Genomic DNA, 24,345 nt, shown 5'->3' on the forward strand with positions numbered 1-24,345 from the left:
AGGATCTCAAATCACGTGATATATTTATAAATTAAGTATTGGAATAAATCGGGTTTCTTTCACTCGTTTAACATGACTCGTTTTCAACGTGATTTAATATCGCCGTAGTTAAACCATGTGACTTCGGATGTTTGCCTCCTTTTTCAAAACCTAGAATTGGACTTGATTCCTCCAGTTACTAATTCCTGCTCAAAGGTTTCTATGTATTGTTGCGCAAAACTTAGACCATTGAATACAATAATTTAAATCAATAGTTGTTGACCTTTCTAACGAAAATATTATTTTACAATGATATTAATGGATAACAACAGAAGTACTATTAAGTTTTATGTGCCGTGATAAAACATATATCAAATTAACCCTCAACAGAGGTGGTGCGGTCTTACAGACCAATGAAAAGTTCATCCGATCACCACTATTTCATTTTCAGTCCGATTGAGAGGTTTTCACCAAAAGCTTTTTGTTTTGTGACCTTGAATGCTACAACCTTTGCTTCTTTAGGAAAGTGCATCTGGTTTAAATTTTATTACATTTTGTAGAAGCGGGCTGTGAGACCGCACCTCCCCTTCAGTGTTACAATTTTCGGCAGTAACAAGACATGGCTTTTAATGTTAGAACCGCGCATATTAGTTCATTTATCTGCTCCGCGTTATGCGGAAGAGATGCAAAATATTCTAGATGAGGTTTAGATTTGTTTGAAATGTACACAAACGTTACGCAATGATGTTCTAGGGACAATGAAGGCTGAATTATTCCTCGAAATACGAAGAGAAATAATAACAGTTAAAGGAATGTCAAAATTTTACCGTAACGTGATATAATCAATTTTCTGGTTCTAAAATGTTCTGTATATATAAAAGAATAAAAATGAAATCATTAATAAGTAATAGATTCATTTTTATTAGGAGTAGTTATTTACTGCAGCATATGATTTTCTCGAAAAATCTTAAGAATCTGCAAAACTTCCTTTCGGTTCAAAATTCAAAAATATTTTTTTTCCCGGTGCTAAAAAAAGTTCAGAAAACATCTACGGGAAATTACAGGAATGTATCTTAATTACATGATTTTAAAAAAAAAATGTAAATAGAGCGGTGTCTGAGAACTCACGCCCCCTGTTACGTCTTACTTTTCACCTCCCCTGCTACGAGTTAAATAGTAAAATAACAGTTGCATGTTATAAGCATCGTATGCCAATAACAAAAGGTTTTACTAAAAAAAAAAAAAAAGACATAGTATAGGGTATAATAAACTACGTAACGCAATTGCTCAAAAAAAAAAAAAAAAAAAAATCTTCAAATAAGTTTTAACCAGATTTAGCTACATTAATGAGTGGCTTTACATTACCACTTAGGAAATGGTAAATCACTTATATTTACCATATTTAACTTCATTTATATTATTATGTGCTTAAAAAGTTCCTCGTAACTAGTAATATTTTGCAATATGTCTGAATGAATTCCGTTAAATCTAAAACAACGGTACGTCTCCAAGTAAATAAAAAACGAACTAATTGCTTTAAATATTGATGCAAAAGATAATATAAAACTTTATTTAAAAAAAAAAGCTCCTCTCTTACAAAATAACTTTCGTAACTGACTGTTTAGCTTTCGGCGATTGTCATCATGACAGATTTCAGAATATTCTCGCCCCTGAAGCGTTTCAAAAACCACTTAAGTGTTCTAGACTACCTAATTTAAGGGATTTGCTAACTTAGCATAGAGCGATAAAGCGATTTTTCTCTTTAGGGCAAAAGTGCCCATCACGGACTTAATTTAGTTGCTTATTGGTAGAAAAAGCACCATATTAAAATTCTTAGATGCAAATTTAGCCGTCAGCTAGTAAAATGTTTCTCCGAGTTTTAAGTTAAACTTCCAGTTTTTGCTTTAAGTGTTAATTACGTTTCAAATGCGGAAAAAGATATTTCAACTGAAGTGTGATACATTGAAATTTGAAGATCGAATAAATTACAATTTTTTTATGCAGTGACCAGTAAGTGTGCTCTAAAACTTTTTATCAATTAAGTATTTAAAAGTCATTTTGAGCCAATTTCGAAACATACTTTAATATTACATAAAATTGCTGCTTAAAAAGGAAAACTCACGAACATTTGCGACTTATAGTCACTATTAGAATAAATATTATTGAAGACAAATATGCTAATTTGATAATATTTTGGAAGAATTTTTGTTTATTTTAATATTAGCTAAAGATAATATACTTAAAAACATCGGAGTGGAAACTTTGTTTTTTTAAAGGAAGAAAATTATTTTCTGTTTTCAATGCATTAAATGCCCTTGTAGCGGAGGTACATCTCATCATTAAGACCAACACTTTTCAAAAAAGGTAAAATAGAATTAGCAGACAGTAAAGCGTGTGAATTCTTCGCTATTAGAGGATTTCATTTAATTCATAACTATATTTTATATACTAGATATTGCTCAACCCATGTGTATAATGGAGACATTTTTACCCTTATATATATATTTTTGTGATACATTTGAATGTAGTGAACCATTGTGTATTATAACATAAATTATCAATTTTCTAAAAAGCTTTCTGGCATTTAAAAAACGGTGAAGGTAACGCGTGCAACAAGTGCAAATCAATATTTTTTTAAGAACGAAATATATTTTCAGAAAGTTAACATTTCAAAGATTCATTAAGGTACATAATGGTTCTTTATATTCGAAAAAATCATGGCCTCAAAGCATCAGTTTTTAATTTTAGAGCCACTTCTGGGATAATATGCTCTAACCTGGGAGAAGATGCCTTACTGTTGCGTTGAGGCCATAATATATTCGAATGCAAGGAACCATTACGTATCATAATATGAAATATCAACTTTTTAAAACGTTTTTAGAAAATAGTGACGTGTAAAATAAGTGCATATCATTATTTTTAAGTGCAATACATTTTTTCATAAATTTGATATTACTCGTTCCTTATATTTGAATATATCGTCACCTCATATTTGAATATATCGTCACCTCATAGCATCAGTTGGAAATCTTAGAATTCTATCTGGAATTAGATGTCTAACTGTTGCGATGAGTGACGATATATTCGAATATAAGGAACCATAATGCATCATAATATGAAGTATCAACTTTATATTTTTTTTCCTTGGTGAGTTGTGCGTCTACAATAAATACAAATCATTTTTTTTAAGTGCAAAATATTTTTTAATGATATTTCTTACCAAGATACGTAATGGTTCCTTATATTTGAATATATTGCCATCTCAATGCAACAGTATGAAATCCTAAGTTAATTCTGGGATTGGATGTCTTACTGTTGAGTGGAGCCGGCGATATATTAGAATGTATTGTCGCTTCAAAGCAACAATAAGATATCTTAGTGCTATTCCTGGAATAAGATTTAATAATGTTGCGTTGAGGGAATGATATATTTGAACACAAGGAAATATTAAGTAGCATTATATGAAGTATCAACTTTCTAAACAGTGTTCTTGTATTTAGAAAAGGAAAACAGATTTGTACGAGTACAAATCATTATTTTTAAGTGCGAAATATTTTTTCAGAAAGTTGATATTATTTCTTCCTTATATTTGAATATATCGTCACCTCAAAGTACCAGTAGGTAATCTTAGAGTTATTTCTGGAATTAGACGTTTTACTGTTGGTTTGAGGCGACGATTTATTCGAATATAAGGAACCAATTTGCATCATAATATGAAGTATCAACTTATAACATTTTTCCCTTGAATATTACGTCTACAATACATACAAATCATTATATTTAAGTGCAATTTTTTTTTTTTTCAAAACGTTGATATTTCTTACCAAGAAACGTAATAATTCCTTATATTTAAATATATATGGTCACCTCAATGCAACAGTAGAAAATCTTAAGGGCTAATTCTGGGATTGGCTGTATTACTGTTGAGTGGAACCGACGATATATTTGAATATATCGTCGCTTTAAAGCAACAATAGGATATCATACTGCTATTCTTGGAATTAGATTTATTAATGTTGCGTTGAGGGGAGAATATATTTGAATACAAGGAAATATCAAGTAGCATTATATGGAGTATGAACATTCTAAACAATCTTCTTGTATTTAGAAGATTTGTACGAGTAGAAAAGTACAAATCATTATTTTTTCAGCAAGTTTGATGCTTCAATATCATCACACATAAGGATTCCTTATAATCGAATATATTACAATTAAATGACAGTTTAAAATTTTGGGGATAAATTGCAAATATACGTAAAAATGTCTAACTTTTGCGAATGAATTTATCAATACAGAATAAATTTAACGTAAAAATAGTGGATAAGATGGATGAAAAAACTCAATTAAAATATTTTTTCAAAACCAGACAGAAGAAAGTTACCTTTAAAATAAAGGGGTAACAAATTATAATCACCTCGAATGGTTTATAAATAAATAAGTAATAAACAAGTGAAAGCAAATAACTTACAATTTATGTCTATCCTCACAGCCGTAGTTTTGGGTCGCGTCAGATTAGTGTTGTTGGCTTGGCACGTATATTCAGCTAACAAATCCGATCGCCTGAGTTCGAAAAGAAACAATTCATTTCGAACGAATCCTTGCGGCGTCACGTTGAAGCTGTCATCCAATAGCGTCGTCCCACGCCACCATGTTACTTCCGGTGATGGATCACCTACAGGAGACGGAAATAAATCAGGGTTAGTCAGGTATTTTTACGTGTCTCACACGCTGGAAGAGTGTTTTCAAACGGTGGTATGCTTGCTTGAAATTTGTCAAGCGAAAATTCGTGACGTAGTAGTTGGAGTAATCATAGGAAAATTTTTAAGGTTTAAAATACAGTCAAAAAATGTAGGCTAATCGTTGGTTTTGAATAATACGTAAAATATTTTTTGACTTTAAGGGAACAAAACAGCTGGTACAGTCTGGAACACTTGAAAACGACAGGCCGACTTATCCGACATTTTGGTTGCAAGACAGCTTTGGATCCAACCTTGTTTCTAGCATTTATAAATATGTAAAACATTCGCTGGTTGCTATGTCGTAAAACAATGGATGAAACGCTGAGTAAAATGTTATTTAAGGTAAATCTAGAAAGACAACTTAAATCACAAATTCAAAAAAAAAAAAAAAAATGTATCGGGAAATGTTTACTGTAATGAACCTCATTTTCACACCTTACTCTTGTTTTCAATTTGTATTAACTCTTTTTCATTTACAGATTAAATTAATCAAAATTTAATCAGGCAACACATCCAATGCTTTGGCACCAGTTTTCTGCAACGAAGCTTTTTGTACGAATACTAATTTTGTCCTCTGACAGTTTTGGAACCAAAATGTCGGATAAATCAGCTCCCCTTATACAGGGGCCTTAGTACAATCAAGCCCGCTTATTGCAATATATGTTAAAAGATTATCCCGCTTAGTGTAATACATTTTTAATGTACCAAACCGTTGATGTTTATTATTTTAATCCCATTAAAGGGAATATTCCGCTTATTAGAATTGTTTTTCATGGAAAATTCGCTATTCTTCTAAGCGGGCTCGACTATACCTATTTATACTAACGTCAGAAGTTTTGAGAAGCCTCGCATAACACAATGCATAACCATGAATGGAAATACTTTTGTTCGATACTATGTTTTTACGTGGGCCACAATTTTCATATACATATTTTTTGTGTGTGCTTCTTTCTGTTATTTTTTGCAAATAGAAAATATATATATTATTCAATTAAGCATAGCTTCTGCAATTGTATTACTTTCTCCTTGCAAAACAATGGCTAAATTGACGGCAATACTTTTAAAATTTCGTTTCAGAAATTTTTTGAAGACTGTATCAATTGAATTGAAACAAAATAACCACATCATATGAAGCAATCGTGCTTAAAGGAGAAAATGTGCGTACAAGTGGAAATATTTTACGTTTAATTATTGGTTAAGGTTCACTTGTTTAATTTATAGTGGACTGTATTTTTAAAAAGGTAAATTGATAAAACGTAGGTAGAACACTTTTATTATGTAACTAAACATAATGTGCAAACAAATCTCGGTGCACCTGCACCTGAGTCTTCAGGTAATAACTGCTGAAGCAAAATGTGAGAGAGCCTTTTAACAACTGCGATGGCGCCACATGCGCATCATTTCTAGAGTTGAGATGCAACATGCCGCCCGCGTTGAAAGGTTCAACTTTCAAAAACCAATCATACATAACGTACATTTCAAAAACAATCAGAATTTATCTCAGGATATGAACATAGTGACATAACAAAGCTACTTCAAAATTATATATAAGAGGTAAACATGTAAAGAAGTTTTAAAAAATTGTAAATAGCAAATTTTAATACTCAAAAATAACTTACTGAGTTGGTAAAATACAAATTTTAGAAATAGATCGAGTGAAAATACCATTAGAAGTTCTAATTTTTACGACTCTTATTTTGTTATCTGAACCTTTTACGGTTTCCACAAAACGACCAAGTGGCCACTGTAACGGGGGTACATTGGGTTCGTTTAAAAGTACCATAGTACCAACTTCAACATTATCCTTAGCAAATTGCCACTTGTTACGCTGCTGTAAGTGATTCAAATAATCAGTCTGCCATCGTTTCCAAATTACTTGCACATAATTTGTTAATTTTTGCCACTTAGACAATTTACTTTCTGGAATGTCCTTTAAATTTGGCTCTGGAAGTGCAAGTAGTGGTCGGCCAATTAAAAAATGACCAGGGGTCAAAACTTCATACTCGTTCACATCGGTTGATAAAGGAGTAAGTGGACGGGAATTCAGAATTGCTTCTATCTGAACCATTACAGTGGTAAATTCCTCAAAACTTAATTTATTATTACCTACGGTCCGTTTTAAATGATGCTTAAAGGATTTTACACCTGATTCCCATAGCCCTCCAAAGTGAGGAGAACGAAGGGGGATATTTTTCCAAATAATTTCTTCAGACAATAAATAGTTATTTAACGTTGAGGTAGGCGTGTCTGCTTGTGCCAGTAACTTCTTAATTTCAGAATTCGCGCCTTTAAAATTGGTTGCGTTATCACTGATAATGCTAGAAATTTTTCCCCGCCTAAAGATAAACCTCTTCAGAGAAGCAATAAATGCATCTGAGGTTAAATCGGAAACAATCTCCAAGTGAATGGCCTTTGTGGAAAGACATAAAATTTGAAACATTAAGACCAGACGTATCAGCACAACGCAAATAAATTACTGCTCCATATGCACGTTGAGATGCATCCGAAAATGCATGAATTTCAAACGCATCGGTGTTATCAGCAATCACTGATCTTTTTACACTAAGTTGATCAACTTGCCGGAGCTGAGCGAGAAATGAAGTCCATTCTTGCATCACGTCCTTCGGCAACGGCTCATCCCAGTTCAACTTCAGTGTCCATAGACTTTGCATTATAAGCTTCGCCTTGGTGACAACTGGACCTACTAGCCCAAGTGGATCAAAGAGCTTAGATATAGTAGATAAGACTTCCCGCTTGGTGAACATGTCCTTAATTTCATATGTGATGTCAAAAGTGAAGTTATCGGTGTCACGTCTCCATAACATTCCCAATGTTTTCACAGGTTGAGAAAAGTCAAACGATAATTTAGCATTTTCTTCATCTGCCATAATTATTGCGGAGTTTGATATAATTTTATGTAATTCGAACCCTCCTCTCTTTAAAAGATTACGCAATGATATTAATGACTGTTTTTGCGGCATATACTGACGCTGCACCTGTTAAGATGTCGTCAACATATATGTCATTACGCAAAATATCTGAAGCAATAGGAAAATCCGATTCTTCATCATCCGCTAAAGCCTGCAACACACGGGTCGCGAGAAAAGGGGCCGAGCAAATACCGTAGGATACAGTAGTAAGTCTGTATATTTTTACAGGGGCCTGACAGCTATCTTTCCAGAGAATTCTTTGCAAATCTCTTTGCGACTCATGCACTAGTATCTGACGGTACATTTTACGAATATCCCCACAAAAGGCAATTTTATGCTTACGAAATCTTAGCACAATCGAAAACAAATCCTGCTGAATAGTTCCCCCGAATAGAAGAATGGAATTCAAAGAATATCCTGATGAGGTTTTTTCAGAAGCATTAAAGACTACCCGCAGAGGTGTAGATTTATTTTCCGGTTTAAATATTGGGTGATGTGGGATATAATATACCCTACCCGGTTTTTCATCAGCTTCGACATCCTCCACTTCTTCCATATGTCCCAAAGACAAATATTCAGCCAAAAAATCCCGGTACAAATTTTCCATAGTATTGTTTTTATTCAATTTGGCCCAAATACTATTCAATCGTTTTTCTGCAGTAAGTTTTGAAAAACCCAATAGCGATTCCGCGTTCTCCCTCATTGGATATTTAACGATATATCTACCTGTAATATCTCTAGAGTGAGTTCTAACAAAATGTTCCTCACAAAATTTTTTGTCTTCCGTTTTAGTCGGTTCAATATTATCTCCGGGAAAAGACTCGATTTTAAAGAAATTCTCCAAAGAAATATCTAACTTAGAATTTTGCGTGAGATAACAGTTAATTAAATCTGTTTCCTGTAATGTGCTGTTAGTACACAGGTACCCGAAAACACTGTCCTGAAATATTAATTTCTTATCCTCAGAATACAGTTTTGCCGTCGCAAAATTTCAAAAAACGAGGTACTATTTAACAACAATTTTATGTCCGTACTCTTATAGACATTTGGACAAGCCAACACAATGTGACGAGGAATTTGACATTCGTTTATGGAAAAAGACTTAGACGGAATTTTTGCCGCGATTTGCGGAACAAGAAAACACTCAATCTGTTTTTCAAAAGTTCTATCTGCATTGCTAATGCAGCAAATGACCTTGTACTTTATTGGTACAGAATGGTCACCAATTCCACTTAAAGACAAATTCTTGACTAGCAATTTCTTAAATCCCAAGAAATCTGCTAACTTTTCCGTCAGGAGATTTATATCAGAGCATGAATCACTTAACGAGTTACTTCCACGCGATTGTTGCCCTTTCCTAAAACAAACACATTTAATTTTGCCATCAAATTACCTATTTGTTGTGTGCGAGATACTAAAGTCGCATTTGTTTTGCTGTTAAAATTACCTTCCTGACCTACAGAAACAGTAGAACTTCCTTGCGAGGAGTCCAAAAAGTTACGTAAATTGCCACCTTCTGTGTCAGAAATAAGTTTGGTATGAGAAACTTCATCTAAAGAATTATGCAACAAGGTATTATGTTTGCCTTTGCAAACAGAGCACACATATTTTGATTTACAGATCCCCACATGAGCATTAAGGCAATTTTTGCAAAGTCCTTTTTGCTTCAAAAATTTGAATTTTTCAGATGCACTCATGTCATGAAATCCAACGCACCAAAACAATGTGTGGTTGTTTTTACACAAAACACATACCCTCGGTTTATTATTTTTATTTTGAACTACAAACGCTTTGCTTTTTTGCGACGAAGTGCCAGGGTTTTTAAGGGGTGGTTTAGTTTGAGTATTTTTACTCACGGTTTCTAATATTGACACCCTAGTTTCAAAAAACTCTAGCAATTGATCGAAGCTTTCAACATCTTTACCTTTAAGAGACATTTGATACTATTTTGAAGATTCTTTATCAACCTTTTGTAAAAATAAATGAGACAAAAGAATTTCCGATAGGTTATTTTGATCAAATTCTAGCACCTTTAAAGCGCGTAGATTTTTTTTTTTTTGAAATTATCTATTAAGTTTCGTAATTCTTTTGGAGATTCATTGTTTATTTTTTCTAGGTTGAATAAATTTTGAATATGGGCAATAACAACAATTTTATTTTCAAAACGGGAAGTTAAGGCATTCATTAAAGAATCTTAAGTGTCTTCCAAGGTTTGCAAAGATTGAGCTTGACCTTTTAACGCAGATTTAAGGTAAAATAGCTTTTGCGTGTCATTTAACTGCTCGTTTTCATGGATTAAGGCTTTGAATTGCGTAGTGAAATTTTGAAATTCCTCATATTTGCCGGTAAAAATGGGTAAGGGAATTTCTGGCAGTTTATATTTAGTTTTAGCAATAGGTACATTCTGCGTAGTCGATACATGGGTACTAATCTGAGAATCAGCGTTTTTATGAATTTGAGCGAGGAGAGCTCGAATTCTTACCTCTGCATTCTCAATCGAAATTTCAATTTCTTCAAATGCCTGAAGGTTTTCCGTTATGTCGACGCTATCCGGTAGCCCAAGTACCTCTGTTTGAAGGGTCTTCAAATCTCTTAGAATTTCTTTTAGGGCTTCTAATTTAACTGTCAGTTGAACTTCAGTTTCTTCTTCCAACTCAACGGTATTTAGGAAATTTTCAATTCTTGTAACTCTTCCTTTGAGCATTCCTCTCTGACGGTTCATCACAGTTGGAACTTTTTCTATGACGGTTGCCATGGCTTCGGTATTTCTGTCCGGCTAGGCGGACCACTCTGGTAAGGTTCACTTGTTTAATTTATAGTGGACTGTATTTTTAAAAAGGTAAATTGATAAAACGTAGGTAGAACACTTTTATTATGTAACTAAACATAATGTGCAAACAAATCTCGGTGCACCTGCACCTGAGTCTTCAGGTAATGACTGCTGAAGCAAAATGTGCGAGCCTTTTAACAACTGCGATGGCGCCACATGCGCATCATTTCTAGAGTTGAGATGCAACAATTATATTCCTAAACATTTTGCATTCTTTCGAGTATTTAAAATGAGGGCAATGTTACTTTTTTCTTGAAGATTATGACATGCATTCTTACTTTCTAGCATAAATAGTGCATCTAAACTATTTTTTAAATTATTTCATATGTGTAAATACTATATAAATAGTTGAGCATCTATTTCACTTAAATGGTATTTCTGTTCAATTGAAAAACACGAGCTCTCCGAAAGAAATAGAATATTGTTCACTAATTAAGTGGGCAAAAAAAAAAAATGATTGCTTTATTTGTTATCATATATGTTACTAATGCAATATGTGGTAAGATCGTAAAAATGTCGACGGTTTCTCATTTGTGAACATTTGAAAACGTCGTTACGCTCTGCAGTTGTGCAAAATTCAATTGTCTTGCAAAAATTTTTTAAACTACAAATAAGTTGATTCCTGCTGAAACAAAAGTTCTTCTTGATTAGCAAATATAAGATATTTTTACAAATATACTAATGATATAATATTTAATTTGCTTACGTAAGAATAGTAGTCAAGTGGCATATATTATACGAATAATAGTCATAGTTAGGTTTTAAATAATTAATTTTTCTTTAAAAAATTAAAATTTATGTAAGAAAAAATGAATACTTGTGGAATTCTGTTGGAAAAAAAAATTAAAGAGTATGTATCTTTGGCAGTACGAGAAAATCAAATTTGAAAATTTAGTAGTTTTCACGAAACTGAACTTTTTAAGTAGTATTATGGTCAAGTACAATGTGCCAAAGGCACGTATGAAACATCAAGCTAAATTAATAAAGACCAATCAATCCCCCACTTGAAATTCCTGATTTTGTAACACATGGAAAACCTTAAAATAAGTTATCACGGAGGTTATAAGTTTTCAAACAACTGAACAAGTACATTTAGCGAATATATACATATTTAAAAATTGCTGTTGCACTGTGCCTGTAGACATGCCTAGGAGAAAAAATCTTTTCAACAAATCATGAAAACACTGTCGTAAAAACAAACATATTTAAGTATATACATAATAAAATCTACCAACGTTAAGGAAACGAATACAAGAGCTTTCATTGGCTACATTTTATCATTATATATTTAAACTCTTAAGAAAGACATTTTATTTATTTTTAAAATAATTTTCGATTACATAATGTTTTAACACCGAAAAAGAGAGGAGAAAACATTACAAATTAACGAAGTTACGTGCTCCTATTTCCTTTACGCATAATGAAATTTGCGTGATCTATTTTTCAAATAAACAGAGTAATTTCTTAGTACTGAGCTAACCACATTCACCAACAAATAAATAAATAAATAAATAAATAAAATAATTTTACACATCTTTAGTTTAAATTATGTTTTTCACAATACGAGTGCGTGTGTGCGTGCAGGTTCGCGCGCGTGCGTGTGTGTGTAGGCGTGCGTGTGTATGATATTGACGCAATCGACCAGGAGAAGCGAAATCCGGTAAACCAGCCCTAGTAGGGAACAAGCACCAGAGGAGCAGCACCTGCACTGCCGGTCGACAGTGGTACTAGGAGTGGTCATTCAACGCTCAAGTGAAAACAATAAACATTTTTTGATTGCTAAAAAAAAAAAAAAAAGGGCAGACACACACAACGGAAAAAGTTACAAATCATAAACATCAATTTTCATTGTTTTTCTGAAATCAAATAAAACGCCATTAAAGCATTGTTAAACTTCTCAAACATAAAAAGTAATAGTACACATAAGCCCTAGTCTAGTATGACTAGTAATACCGCAACTAAAAAAAAAAACGAAATTAGTTCATCACTAAATTTGCATGTAACCTGTAATGAATGCTTCTAATGAAACCTTGTTAAATAACATGTGACATAATTAAATTACTGAAGTAGTCTTTAATTAATCTCGTTTTGGTAATCCATGTCCCTCTCCTAATTAAAGCAAAATATTATCATAGCAAACTAACACATACTGATTAAAGTACTACAGTTTACGTCGTAAGATTGCATCTTTCAGTTCGGTATCTTAAATTATGATAATGACTTTATGAACTTGCTCTAATTAATTACAAACCTTTCGCAATGCCTACAAGATACGTTAATAATTCTTCATTTTCGACCATAAATGGATTAGGAGATGCAATTATCAAATTAGTTTGACTATGGCATCATGCAAAAATGGTAAAATATTTTTAGTTCCTTTCATTAATAAAATAAACTTCCAAGATAAATGCGCAAATGAGTCTGATTAAATGAAAATAAATGACAAAAAAAAAGGCTTTCTTTTAGAGCTTTGCTGCTTAATTGGGATTTCTAGAAAAGGTAACATAATTAGATCAATATAAAGTTGAACTTACGAAAATGTAATGATTTCGTTTTTTCGCTACAGCTTAGACCAAAGTTATCTGACCGTACCAAACATTTGTCCATGATTAATCTAGTAATTTTAATTACAGTAATTGGTGATAATAGTAATAGCAATAAACAGATGTTAACAGCGAGATATTTTGAACCCAAATACATTTTTCAACATAGTACGTTTGCTCCAGAACACGTTGAAAATACCATTATAGTCCCCCAATGAAAACACAATATAATACAAAACATTTATAGATAATACAACAATTTATGGCAAGCTCTTCCTAAATCTCTAAATAGCAAAATTGCTTTTACAAGCATAAACATAAGCCCCAGATCCATACTCACAATCCCCATCAGAATATTTTATCTCTGTAAGAGTTCTAAGTTTTGAAGCACAAAAGCGATCCCAACTTTATCAAAAATTAAACGATCATCGAAAAAAGTCATTTCTGCCAGCCCAATCCTACCCAGGTAGGTGCCATTCAATTTATCAATGGATTTATATCAGTCGAAACTACTCAATAACTCATAGTATTGGGCATCAAGTAATAACAGTCTTCCCCTCTCCCAATTGCAATTTCGCAATCCACCATCTGAAAGATATATGTCGCTGTCCCTTTCATTTTCAGGATTTGTGGCCAGGAGAAGAAGTATCGATTATAGGCCAAAAACAAATTTCGGGAGAGATCAGAAAGTAAAACGTTGGTCGGTAATATGATTCATTTTCTTTATCCTTCAGCGGTGGGAGGGTTGGCTTCGTGCTCTGGCTTTCTTCATTTGCATTATTCAGCAAAGTAGGGGGCTGGTTTCTTCGGCCGACCACATTTAATTTGTGAGGATATTAATCGGAAGATATGGTGCTTAATGGTAGCTTCTGAGGGTTAAAAGGGGAGAATTTTCTTAAATATTGATTTCTCAGACTCAAGAGGGATTATTTTATTTTGCTGCTTCACATTACCATAGTTAATGTGAAGTATTGAAATATGAAGTGAAAATCATGAAGGCCAATTTTGTGGTTTATTCGAAACGTGTTGATGACTGCATTATGGTATAAAGGTGCGTCGATATTGCAAGAAATGTTTTGAGTTGCTGTTTTAGTTGAAATTTTACTGTAGTTTTTTATTTTTCTGTAACAAATAACATCTAATTGCATGGGGAAAAAATAAATGAAATATAAAACGTAATTTTAGAAAGAAATTAGGTTTCGAAAATATTTTAACTGAATTCAAGATCAACTGATTAAAATAATTTTGTTTTACTTTTTCCTGTGGTTAAAATATTTTACATTTATTTATATATTCTTATCATTATTCTTTGTACACAAAGATAATTCCTAGTAAAAACATCGTTCCAAAGACGTCTTCTACTTTTTTTTGTTATTTTCCCTAACAAGTGAATTTTACTTTGGTGTTTGTCTAAAATGCAATCATCATTATACTGATTGAATGTTATTACAAAATATATGTATATAAAGCGAAAACATATAGAAAAATTCAGGTTATACTGCATACTCTTTTGAATATGGTATGCTTGACTAAGTTCGACCTGTTGAAAAATGTTGAACTACATTTTGGTAAAATGTAAACTCTCATGGGCACTATTTGATCATGATAATGTAAAGCCACATGTACTTGAAATATAGAAATAGTTCTTCTCACTTCATACAATTCTAGAGTGTTTATTTAAAAAATGTAAGATCAATGAAAATATGTTAAAATTCTTATTCTACCATTTAAAGAATATATCCTTCGGCAAACGCATACCCATCTCAGTCTCCCACAAATTCCAAAACTTGCTGGAAATCATTAAAAAGAATGATGCTGCTAAAAATATTGCAATCTTAATGACTACTCAAAAATGATCTTGGGTTGAATATGTTGTGACGAATTTATAGTATTCAGACTTGTTCCAGAAGAAAAACAAAGCTTTAAAAAGCATCATAGGCATTTTTTGCCAGGAAATCACAAGACAAATTTTAAAATTAGTAGAGATAAATCAGATAGGTTGAACTACAATGTTACCTCCATCCACTTCACATCCCAAAGTAAGAAATGCTCCTTCATCATATGGTCCAATAATGTCTCGTAATCTCTGCCCATGTTCATCCACGATCATAGGCTCTCCAGGAGGTACTGAAAGGCGAAAAATGAAATAGGAAAATGCAATCAATCACCTGTACTAATCAGTTGAAAAAAAAAATTAAAATTATTTAACAAAATTTTATACATTAAATGTGTATTACTTCTCAAGCGATACAAAGACTATTGTCTCCTGTAATTTATTTAATATTTTTGTGAAAATATTGCGTTTTAACTATTTATATCAGAAATCGTAAATAAGCCACTTAAACCTAAGTGCTGGAATAAATAATTACTTACCAATGAAATTATATTATTGTCTTTTGAGTTTGTTGATCGCTGGTAGTGGACTGTATAACTTATTTTGAGAAATAGCTGAGGCTGACACAATTGTAGTTTCTCTTGGTTTTATTAAAGAACAATTATATTGTGTACATCATGCCGCCGCAGTCTTACTGTTTCTAGCGCTCGTCCCAGAGACCGCAGTATAAAACTGAAATCCCAGAGGCGTTGCCACAGGAAAAGTATAAATATATAAATTTGCATATGCACAATAAAATACAGAGTTTAATAACAAAAAATATTTTATCTGCCTAATTCATACTCTTTGACTTTAAAATGTAAATACTAATCAGAAATCTAAATTGACTAAGTAGGTGATATCGACACTGAAAAAGAGGAAAAATATGAATTAGGCATTAAATTCCTCCCCCACCCCCAAGCCAGGGCTTAGTCAGAGCTACATGCAACATACCGACAGCCCGGTTATCACACATCAAGACTGCCGTTTCGTTCTTGTTATGGACTCGTCAATCTGGAAGAGTCGATCACCGAGCTGTTGGATGATGCTGAGAATGCCAACAAACTAGTAGCTAGAGTAAATTTAGCTCACCAGAGAGAGTCTACAGTCATAGTGTGAGTTAACTCGTAAATTGAAGGCAAATATTTGGTATTTACTGTTTTGCTGCTAATTTACTACTTAATACCCAAGCTGGAACTTTTGAAATATTATTTTCAAGAATGTCATATCTTGGGTTGTAATTGATCCACTAGGCATGAAAAATCTGCGTCGTTAGTGAAACATGGTATTATTTGTTCTGAAAACAGTATTTCACCACAGTAAAAAAAAAAGGTATTTTTCTGTCTTATTACTTCCTTTTACAAAAAAAGAAGTATTGTATTGGCGAAAAAAAAATTCGCTCAAAACTCGACCTTAATTTCTATTTAGGCTTAACCCCGAATTAATGTGGAGTTTTTTTTCGACTCGATCCTGCATGGATAAGTGCTTAAGAACGTAGAGACGCGAAATATCCATTTTACGATTCCCGAGTTAATTACGACGAGTTTTCTCAGGACGTCTGTATGCACGTATGTGCGTATGTATGTCGCATAACTCATGAACGGTATGTCCTAGAAAGTTGAAAGTTGGTATGTAGACTCCTAGTGGGGTCTAGTTGTGCACCTCCTCTTTTGGTTGCATTCAGGTGTTTCTAAAGGGGGCTTTTGCCCCTTTTTGGGGGAAAATCATTGTTAATTTCGATGTAAACTCCACTGGTGTTACAATCTGGCGGACACTTGGCGATATATCGCCAGTCTTTTGGTCGCCAAGTTTTGTCGCCAACTTGGCTAAAAATCTGGCGATATTTTTTAGAAATCTGGATTTAATTTGGTCACTGTTGGTGATATTTAGAGAGTAAACTGTTGAATAACATTAAAATTGCCAATAATATGGAAATGACATTAAATTGGAGCAAAAGGAAGTCATGTAATGCACACATCAGCTCGTTGTTTTATACAAGAACGTACTATTCGCATTTCTATCAGTATTGCCGGTATTGCAAGAACAATTACAAACAGTAATGACATATTTTGAGATATATCTAATAGTTTCTTTGAAATTTCAAAGTCATAAGAATATTGCAAGAACGTCATAAGTAAAACGCAACCTTTTAAAACTTACACTTTTTACACTTCTTTGTGAAACAGCAAATTAGTTTTGTTTCTAAGAACTCTGGAAGTCACGTAGTCTACGATACTTGACCAGTTGTTTTTTTTTTTTTTTTTTTTTTTTTTTTGCATTTCCTGCAGAGTTTACTTTTTTTTTTTTTTTTGAATTGCTGGCTTCCTCATGTCAGTCCCTCACGTAAGTAAAGCATCGTTGTTATGTTTTAGAAAACGTAACATGAATTAACAAAAAGTTATATTTACGCCTGAATAGTGTTTCATTTTGGTACTCATTTTTGAGTGAAGAAGTTTTACCAAAAATAAAAATAACAAGAACGTCATAAGTAAAACGCAACCTTTTAAAACTTACACTTCCTTGTGAAACAGAGAAAAAACACCCGATTTTCTTGAAAAGGATCTTATGCGGAAGAAAAAGTTCAATCAAGGGCTTGAAATATAGTTTTACTACATGATATCTTACTTTTAATTCTTAAAATTGCTTTGATGAAAAATCACGTTTTTTGAGTTAATTCGCTGTTGAAAGTAGTGAACGATATCAGCAAATTAGTTTTGTTTCTAAGAGATCTGAAAGTCACGTAGTCTACGATACTTGACCAGTTGTTTTTATTTTCTTTTTTTTTTTTGCATTTCCTGCAAAATTTACTTTTTTTTTTTTAATTGCTGGCTTCCTCATGTCAGTCCCTCACGTAAGTAAAGCATCGTTGTTATGTTTTAGAAAACGTAACATGAATTAACAAAAAGTTATATTTACGCCTGAATAGTGTTTCATTTTGGTACTCATTTTTGAGTGAAGAAGTTTTACCAAAAATAAAAATAACAATAACATATTGAACGAAAGTTCTGTTTGATTGTTTTGACCTAGTTAATGACTATTTAAGTCCTTACATTAGCCAACAAATAGAATGAAAATAAAATAAATGCTTCTTCTCACCTATAATATTGAGCCTCGTGTGTAAAATAAGCGTCCTGGATCTCCGTAAATCTACTCTACACTTGTAGTCAGCTTCGTCTTCAACTCGAGCTGGCTCTAGGTACAACGTGGGTGGATGTATGTCCATGTTGAAATACGACCTATCTTTGATCTCAACGCTGGGGAAGTGTTTGGCTTCTTTGATGGTCCGTTTCCTAATGTCCAGCGTGTAGATTGGATTGGGCATATCCACCCTGTACCATAGAATAAGGGACACTTGGTCATCGGACAGAGGGGTAGAGATGTTGCAAGGAATAGCAGCTCTTTCTCCAGCAACAGCAATGTGAACAGGAATACCTAGAGAAAAATATAAAGTTTATAAATAGGCAATTGGTGGGTGAATAGATAGATAGACATATTAACATATATACAAATATTATACATAGACCTAAGTACATATTGCTACATGTATGTTATGAAGTCATTTCTGATTAACTGGTTAATATTAGGTTGTCTTTCTGTAATTCGTGCTCTTTACTGGGAAGGAAAAGTTATGCAATCTGTATAGAGAAAATTACCAACAGGTAAATTTGCCTTCGTACGTATCTCTAAAACAGATTACAAATCCAACTAAGCACACAATTTGACAGAACTCGTTTTACTGTGCTATTATTAATCACCTGGTTATAACGAGTCATCGTAAAGTATTCTTTATAGTAACTGTAACATACATGAGAGGAAAACAGAAGAATTGGATAGAAGGCTGTTAAAATAAAAACGTAAAAATAAAATATGTTCTCTATATTATTTTCATTGTTTGGCAATAACGCACAATATACTTGACAAAATTATAAATTCCGCACGTTTGGTAAACTGTTTTTAACAGAAAAAGGGGTTTTTGATTTCGTCTGCGGCTTTTTATGTGTATTTTCGTGTAACTCCAAGAATACTGGACCGATTTAAAAAGTTCTTCTTTTGTTTGGAAGGGTATTATTTCGACGGCGTCAGAGGGCGCCCGAAATAACCTCCGAGGAACGAACTATCGTGACCGGAGACTTGAAAAACTATAAAACAACCGAACTGTGAGCTTTGGGCGTGAAGTGTTATGATGAAAATATGTTAGTTTTATAAATATGTATATAGAAAGATGTAAATAGTTTTGTGTGATTATTAAACTACATGTGTTGTCTTCCATAGTAGGAGTATTTCTGTACGCTCATATTAATCAACACCACTCTGACTTTATTTATTCTACCCCCAAGAACACCAGCAAACAAGCCTTACCAGGGAAGCAACCTTGTTCTTACCTTTTTATAATTCAGGATTGTACTATGCAATGCATTTAGAAGAAGGTTGTGTTTGCTAAAAGTATACTTTCCCGATGATCCCATGTTAATTTACTCTGGATCTAATGAGGGGTCCCAGAAAAATCTAAGAAGCTTTAAATTTTATATGCTGTGGCTACGTAGACCAGCTTTCGTCAGCTGCGCGATACGTCACAGGTCACGTAGTTTTGCCGTGAATGGTGCATTCTTTTTAACGAAGGAACCTTGTCTTGAACAATATTTAATTCTCACGCAACAGGATTTTTGTTTTTCACGGCACCAACTGTGCTTATATATATATATATATATATATATATATATATATATATATATATATATATATATATATATATCAGTCTTGAAATACATTTAGTGTTCAATTCAAAGGGAATTGAAGACAGAAATCTCTCCCACCACTAACGATTAAATTTATATGTCTTAATAAATATATGGTGTCCGTTTTCTGAAGTTTGACAAGCATTCTAGATATAATATTTCATGACGCCGTCAGTTTAATTTACCGTTATGGTAATACTAATTAACAGACTTCGTTGGAATTTTTTTATGTGCTAAGCTACCCGGTGGGCAGCTTAGGGTAACTAGCATTTGGTGGGCAGTCAGTTACGTCTGGTAGTAGTTTACAGGAGACCTCGACTTCAAATGGTTATTAAAAATTAAGAGATCGTATACAACTAGTTAGGTACTAAAATAATTCATCGTATAGTAATTAAAATCAGTGTTTATTTTGTAATTGGGTGTTGGTTTGATTTTTGTACTAGAATTGTAAAATAAATTTGATTTATACTTTTGGGTAGGAAATCATTTGTAAATATGACTAAAATATTTTTTTTAACTTTTTAGTTCATTTTTGTTCTTTTGAAGTCGGTTCTTTTTCTATTTAAAAATAATTTATTGTGAAAATGGAAATAAAAACAATCAAGTTTCTTCGTGAAACCGATAATTGAAGTATGCGAACAAAACGAGCGGCTGCAAAACAAAACAGCTTGCAATTTCTCTAATTTTTGAGGTTCAATTATTTACCTATTTATTTTTTTTGCAAAACATCATCCAATATTAAATGCCTTTTTAACTTTAAAAGCAAATGTAAAACAAATGTAAAATCCCGCCATCTAAGAGACTGAAAACAATAAGAAAAGTTTGATCCGTAAAAAACAATCCAGCTAAAATCTCACTCGAAGATGCACACTAGAACCAGATCCTCCTTTAGTACACTCTAAGTATCATAGGGAGTTAAAAAAAGTAGAAATGCTTCGTTACCAATATTTACATAAAACGTTTTAAAAAATAGTGCTTCCTGTCATTGAGCAGTTTTCTAAATGCAGTACTTATCTGGTTTGGTGCTACGCTTGTGGTCCACAACTGCTTTCAGAAAAGCTGGCAATATGAATACATCGGTTCATTCATTACTTTTGAGTTAAACTAAAAATCTTACCAGCATAAATTTTGCATATGCGATTTTGAAGAAATTACAACGTACACTCTAAGAGTTTGAACAATTATGTACCCACTTTAATTCTTTTCCATACCCTCCCTCTCTTTTTCGCAACCATTTTAGCATTATTATCTAACTTTCAACCGTCATTGAACTGACTTTATTGCTGGCTATATTATGTTATTTTAATAAGTTCAAACCCGTTTTAGTATTAAAAAAAATGATTCCTGTTACTGTATCAATAACCTTTCAAAGAAACATTTTACAAACCAAACTTCAATAAACCAATTTCAATAACCTTTTAAATAAAAGGTTATTAAAATTGGTAGTTTTTCTACTTGTCAGATGACTTCGATTGTCGTAGCTAATTTGGAATTTTCATTATAAGGAAAGGTGATTTTAACATTAGAATTTGTGAAATATATTTGTACCAGGTATGTCGAAAGTCCATTCGTTTCTCATTTTATATTCATATAGTTTTGTAGCGTAATATACAGTAGATAATAGACACAGGATGTTCTTCACAGGCTCTTTTTTTTTTTTTTTTTTTGACATCGTAAAAATGGAACGCAGAAAAAATTAAAAAATAATAATTAAAAGTAATTTACATTGACGGCTGTATCATCATAGTAAGAAAACCAAAATATGACGCGATGCAGCGATTACTGTATTTTCTTCCTTTTTGCGAAGTCATAAAAAATTCTTGATCCTAGGGCGTATTATGGCGCACCCATTTATTGATACGACAATTCGTTGCTTTTTTCCTAATTGTTGTGTCAATGATTTTTCGGACAGTCTGTGCTAGTCAATAGTTTTATATTATTAAAATTGTATCATCTCAATACTGTTTAGGGGTAATTGATGTAGAATAGCAGTTTTAATTCGTTTTTTCTTCTTTTTGTGGCAGTCACATGAATGGTTAAAGCATCAGAAACTTCTTAAATGCTGTTTTCAATTCAAGTGCGAAGAACATAACTAAATCAACGTATCAATTGCTTAGATCGTAAACCAGCTAATTGCACATAATAATCAAACTAATTTCTTTTCTTAATATAAATATTACTTTATACCGAAACAGTACAAAAAAAAATAAGCAAATGATCATTTTGCCTTCAAATAGAGAGATTGACTGCAATAAAACTCTCTAACTACACAAGCCTAGCATGTGTTTTTTTTTCTCCCGAAAAAATACCTGTGATAGTGTTTGTTGTTTTAAAATACAAGCCTTAGATCACCTAAAACCTTCAATAATAAGATACGATATGGAGGTGTGTAGAAATCATTAAGTAAATTGAATTTAGATATCAGTATTATTAAACTCAATTTGTTGTACATATAAATAAAAAAAGAAATATTACTCCATCACAAATTTATGTTAGTCAGGAAAATACATTTACTTAAAAATGACACAGGGATTAAGTTCAAAAAAGTGTTTAGCAGAATGCGAAAGAACAAAAACATCAACCTGTGTAAGACAAATTATTGTTGGCAAACAATTTGTCATTTCAGCTTTTATACAAAACGTTTTTACAATTAATTATAGTACCTAACATTTATACTGTTTTATCGGTATAAAAACCATTAGTTTTAGTAAAGCTCAAAGTATTTTTCATATGTTTCTCAAAAATAGATGACAAAGAAGAATTGAATAATGTATTTTTAGTCTCTGCGCTATGCGCGTTTTGAAAACAACTTAGAATATATTTCGCAGATAAAGAGTCATACCTGTTTCATTAGATAAGGTATTTTTCTAAATATTTTGAAATAAAAATTGGTGGACTATATACAAAGCGCTAGAATTTGACTAATCGTTTTTTTTTAAATTTTTTAAAAATGAATAAGCATATTTAGCTGAAAATTTGTTAGTGGAATTACGCTCGTCAACAGTAGAGCAGAAGTGTACTAAATATTGGCATTGATATATATCCATATTACAGAAAAGTTTTAAAGATGAAACAAATGTTTTCACAAGTTATTTGAAAAAAATGTGGAATGTTTTGAGAATTCAAAAAAAAAAAGAGGTAATCTTTTAAAAAAAATAGGTTGCCTTATGTCAAATAAATTAATCTTTGTTACTGTGAATGTGATATATTCTGCAATTCCTACTACACAATGAGAAGCACTAACAAAGTTATATATTCAAAGAATGATCGTGAGTTAGGTAGTTTGCTGCTAAACAATCTTATTATTTTCAGTACTGGGGGCTGTGACCCCTGCTCTCTCATCAACCCCCGAAGATTGAGTCGCAATCGTCAGTTAGAAGCAGATTAAAAACGCATTATTACGACCATAGGACGAGTTAGATCTGGAGTAAACACTTTTCAGTGGTGTCAAAAAGAAAACTGTAGGACTATTCCTTCGTTCTTTACTGATATATTTAATGAAGAAAGTAGTGCCTAAATTTTAGCTAAACCTAAAAAAAAATTGCGCTAAAAATGCAAATAACTTCCGCAGTAATTACGTTAGAGCACTGAAAAAAATTGCGTAGATCGCGAAAAATTCTACCCTTTTCAACGATTTATAATGTTAATATTTGCAAGTAATTTTTCACCCCTTTAAAAAGCAATAATTGGCTACGCGAAATTTAAACTTACAAAATTAATTAAGAAACAAACTAAATCGGATTTTAAAAAATAATTTAAAACCCTAGGTGCACACCCCCGGGGCTAGAAGTAATTTTGTACAAAATTTTAAGACTGTAGGTGCTATGGGGTCTCCTGGACACACGTCCGCCACAGACTTAATTCCAGAATTTCTTTGAACATTTATTTTATTTACTATAAAGAGAAAATGGTCATAAAAGTTCATATTTTTAATTGAACTAGATTATGCAAATAAGGATGTTTGTACAATATACGTATTTATTATTACTATTATTATTATTATGCTTAAACTGGGATTAGTATATCCTGGAAGCATCACATGTGCAAAAAACAGGAGACGAAAGTTGAAGCCATGATTTTGACGGCAGCGAGCCGGAAGGGGTTAAAGATTCAGTTTACTGTGTAGAGAAGAAGTAAAGAGGAAACCTGAGAGAAGAAACTCTTTGAGTAAGGATATGAGTAAGGATCAAAGAAGCCTTTGAAAATTGCTGCAAACACTTGAAAAACGCGCGTTGCAATAACAACGCACCAACTAATAGTGATTCTGGCCAATGTTTTCATTTTTTGCGTTGTTGTTGGGATTTACACACAATACAGCATTTAATTTAAAAAAAAAATCTGGGCATGTTTTCTACATTTGGAGTGTGAGTGCAGACTTTATAAATACTTTTATTAATATCATATAGTTCACATTTCATTTGATCGGATTTGACACTTTAAACACATATTTGTACATTTTTCCCGGAATTTAAATTTTTAGGTTTTAATTGAGGCATATACGAGTATAAGGAAATATTATTTTGCTTATTAAAAAATTATTAACTTTCAAAAAGAAAGTTTTTATTTGAAAAATAATCCTTTGTACGTGTGGAGTGTGTGACCGTACCGTCACGCCCAAACCCAAATTGTGCTTTCCAACTCGTTATTAGGAAAGTTTACGTTATTGTTTTTTTCTTTTGGTGGAGATAAATTGTTGAACATGCGTCGCTTGAAAA

General features: G+C 32.5%; 1 protein-coding gene across 1 annotated transcript in view; it reads right to left on the reverse strand.

The window, feature by feature from the left end:
• LOC129225963 (nephrin-like) overlaps positions 1–24,345 on the reverse strand; it is a 293,822-nt gene that overhangs the window by 52,527 nt on the left and 216,950 nt on the right. The window contains exons 2-4 of the mRNA XM_054860528.1: positions 17,991–18,326; positions 15,038–15,148; positions 4,448–4,651 (exon numbers count right to left, since the gene is read on the reverse strand). Of these exons, the coding sequence (XP_054716503.1) occupies positions 4,448–4,651; positions 15,038–15,148; positions 17,991–18,326 (651 nt within the window). The remainder of the gene's footprint in view (positions 1–4,447; positions 4,652–15,037; positions 15,149–17,990; positions 18,327–24,345) is intronic.

Source organism: Uloborus diversus, chromosome 7, assembly GCF_026930045.1.
Source record: "Uloborus diversus isolate 005 chromosome 7, Udiv.v.3.1, whole genome shotgun sequence".
NCBI lineage: Eukaryota > Metazoa > Arthropoda > Arachnida > Araneae > Uloboridae > Uloborus > Uloborus diversus.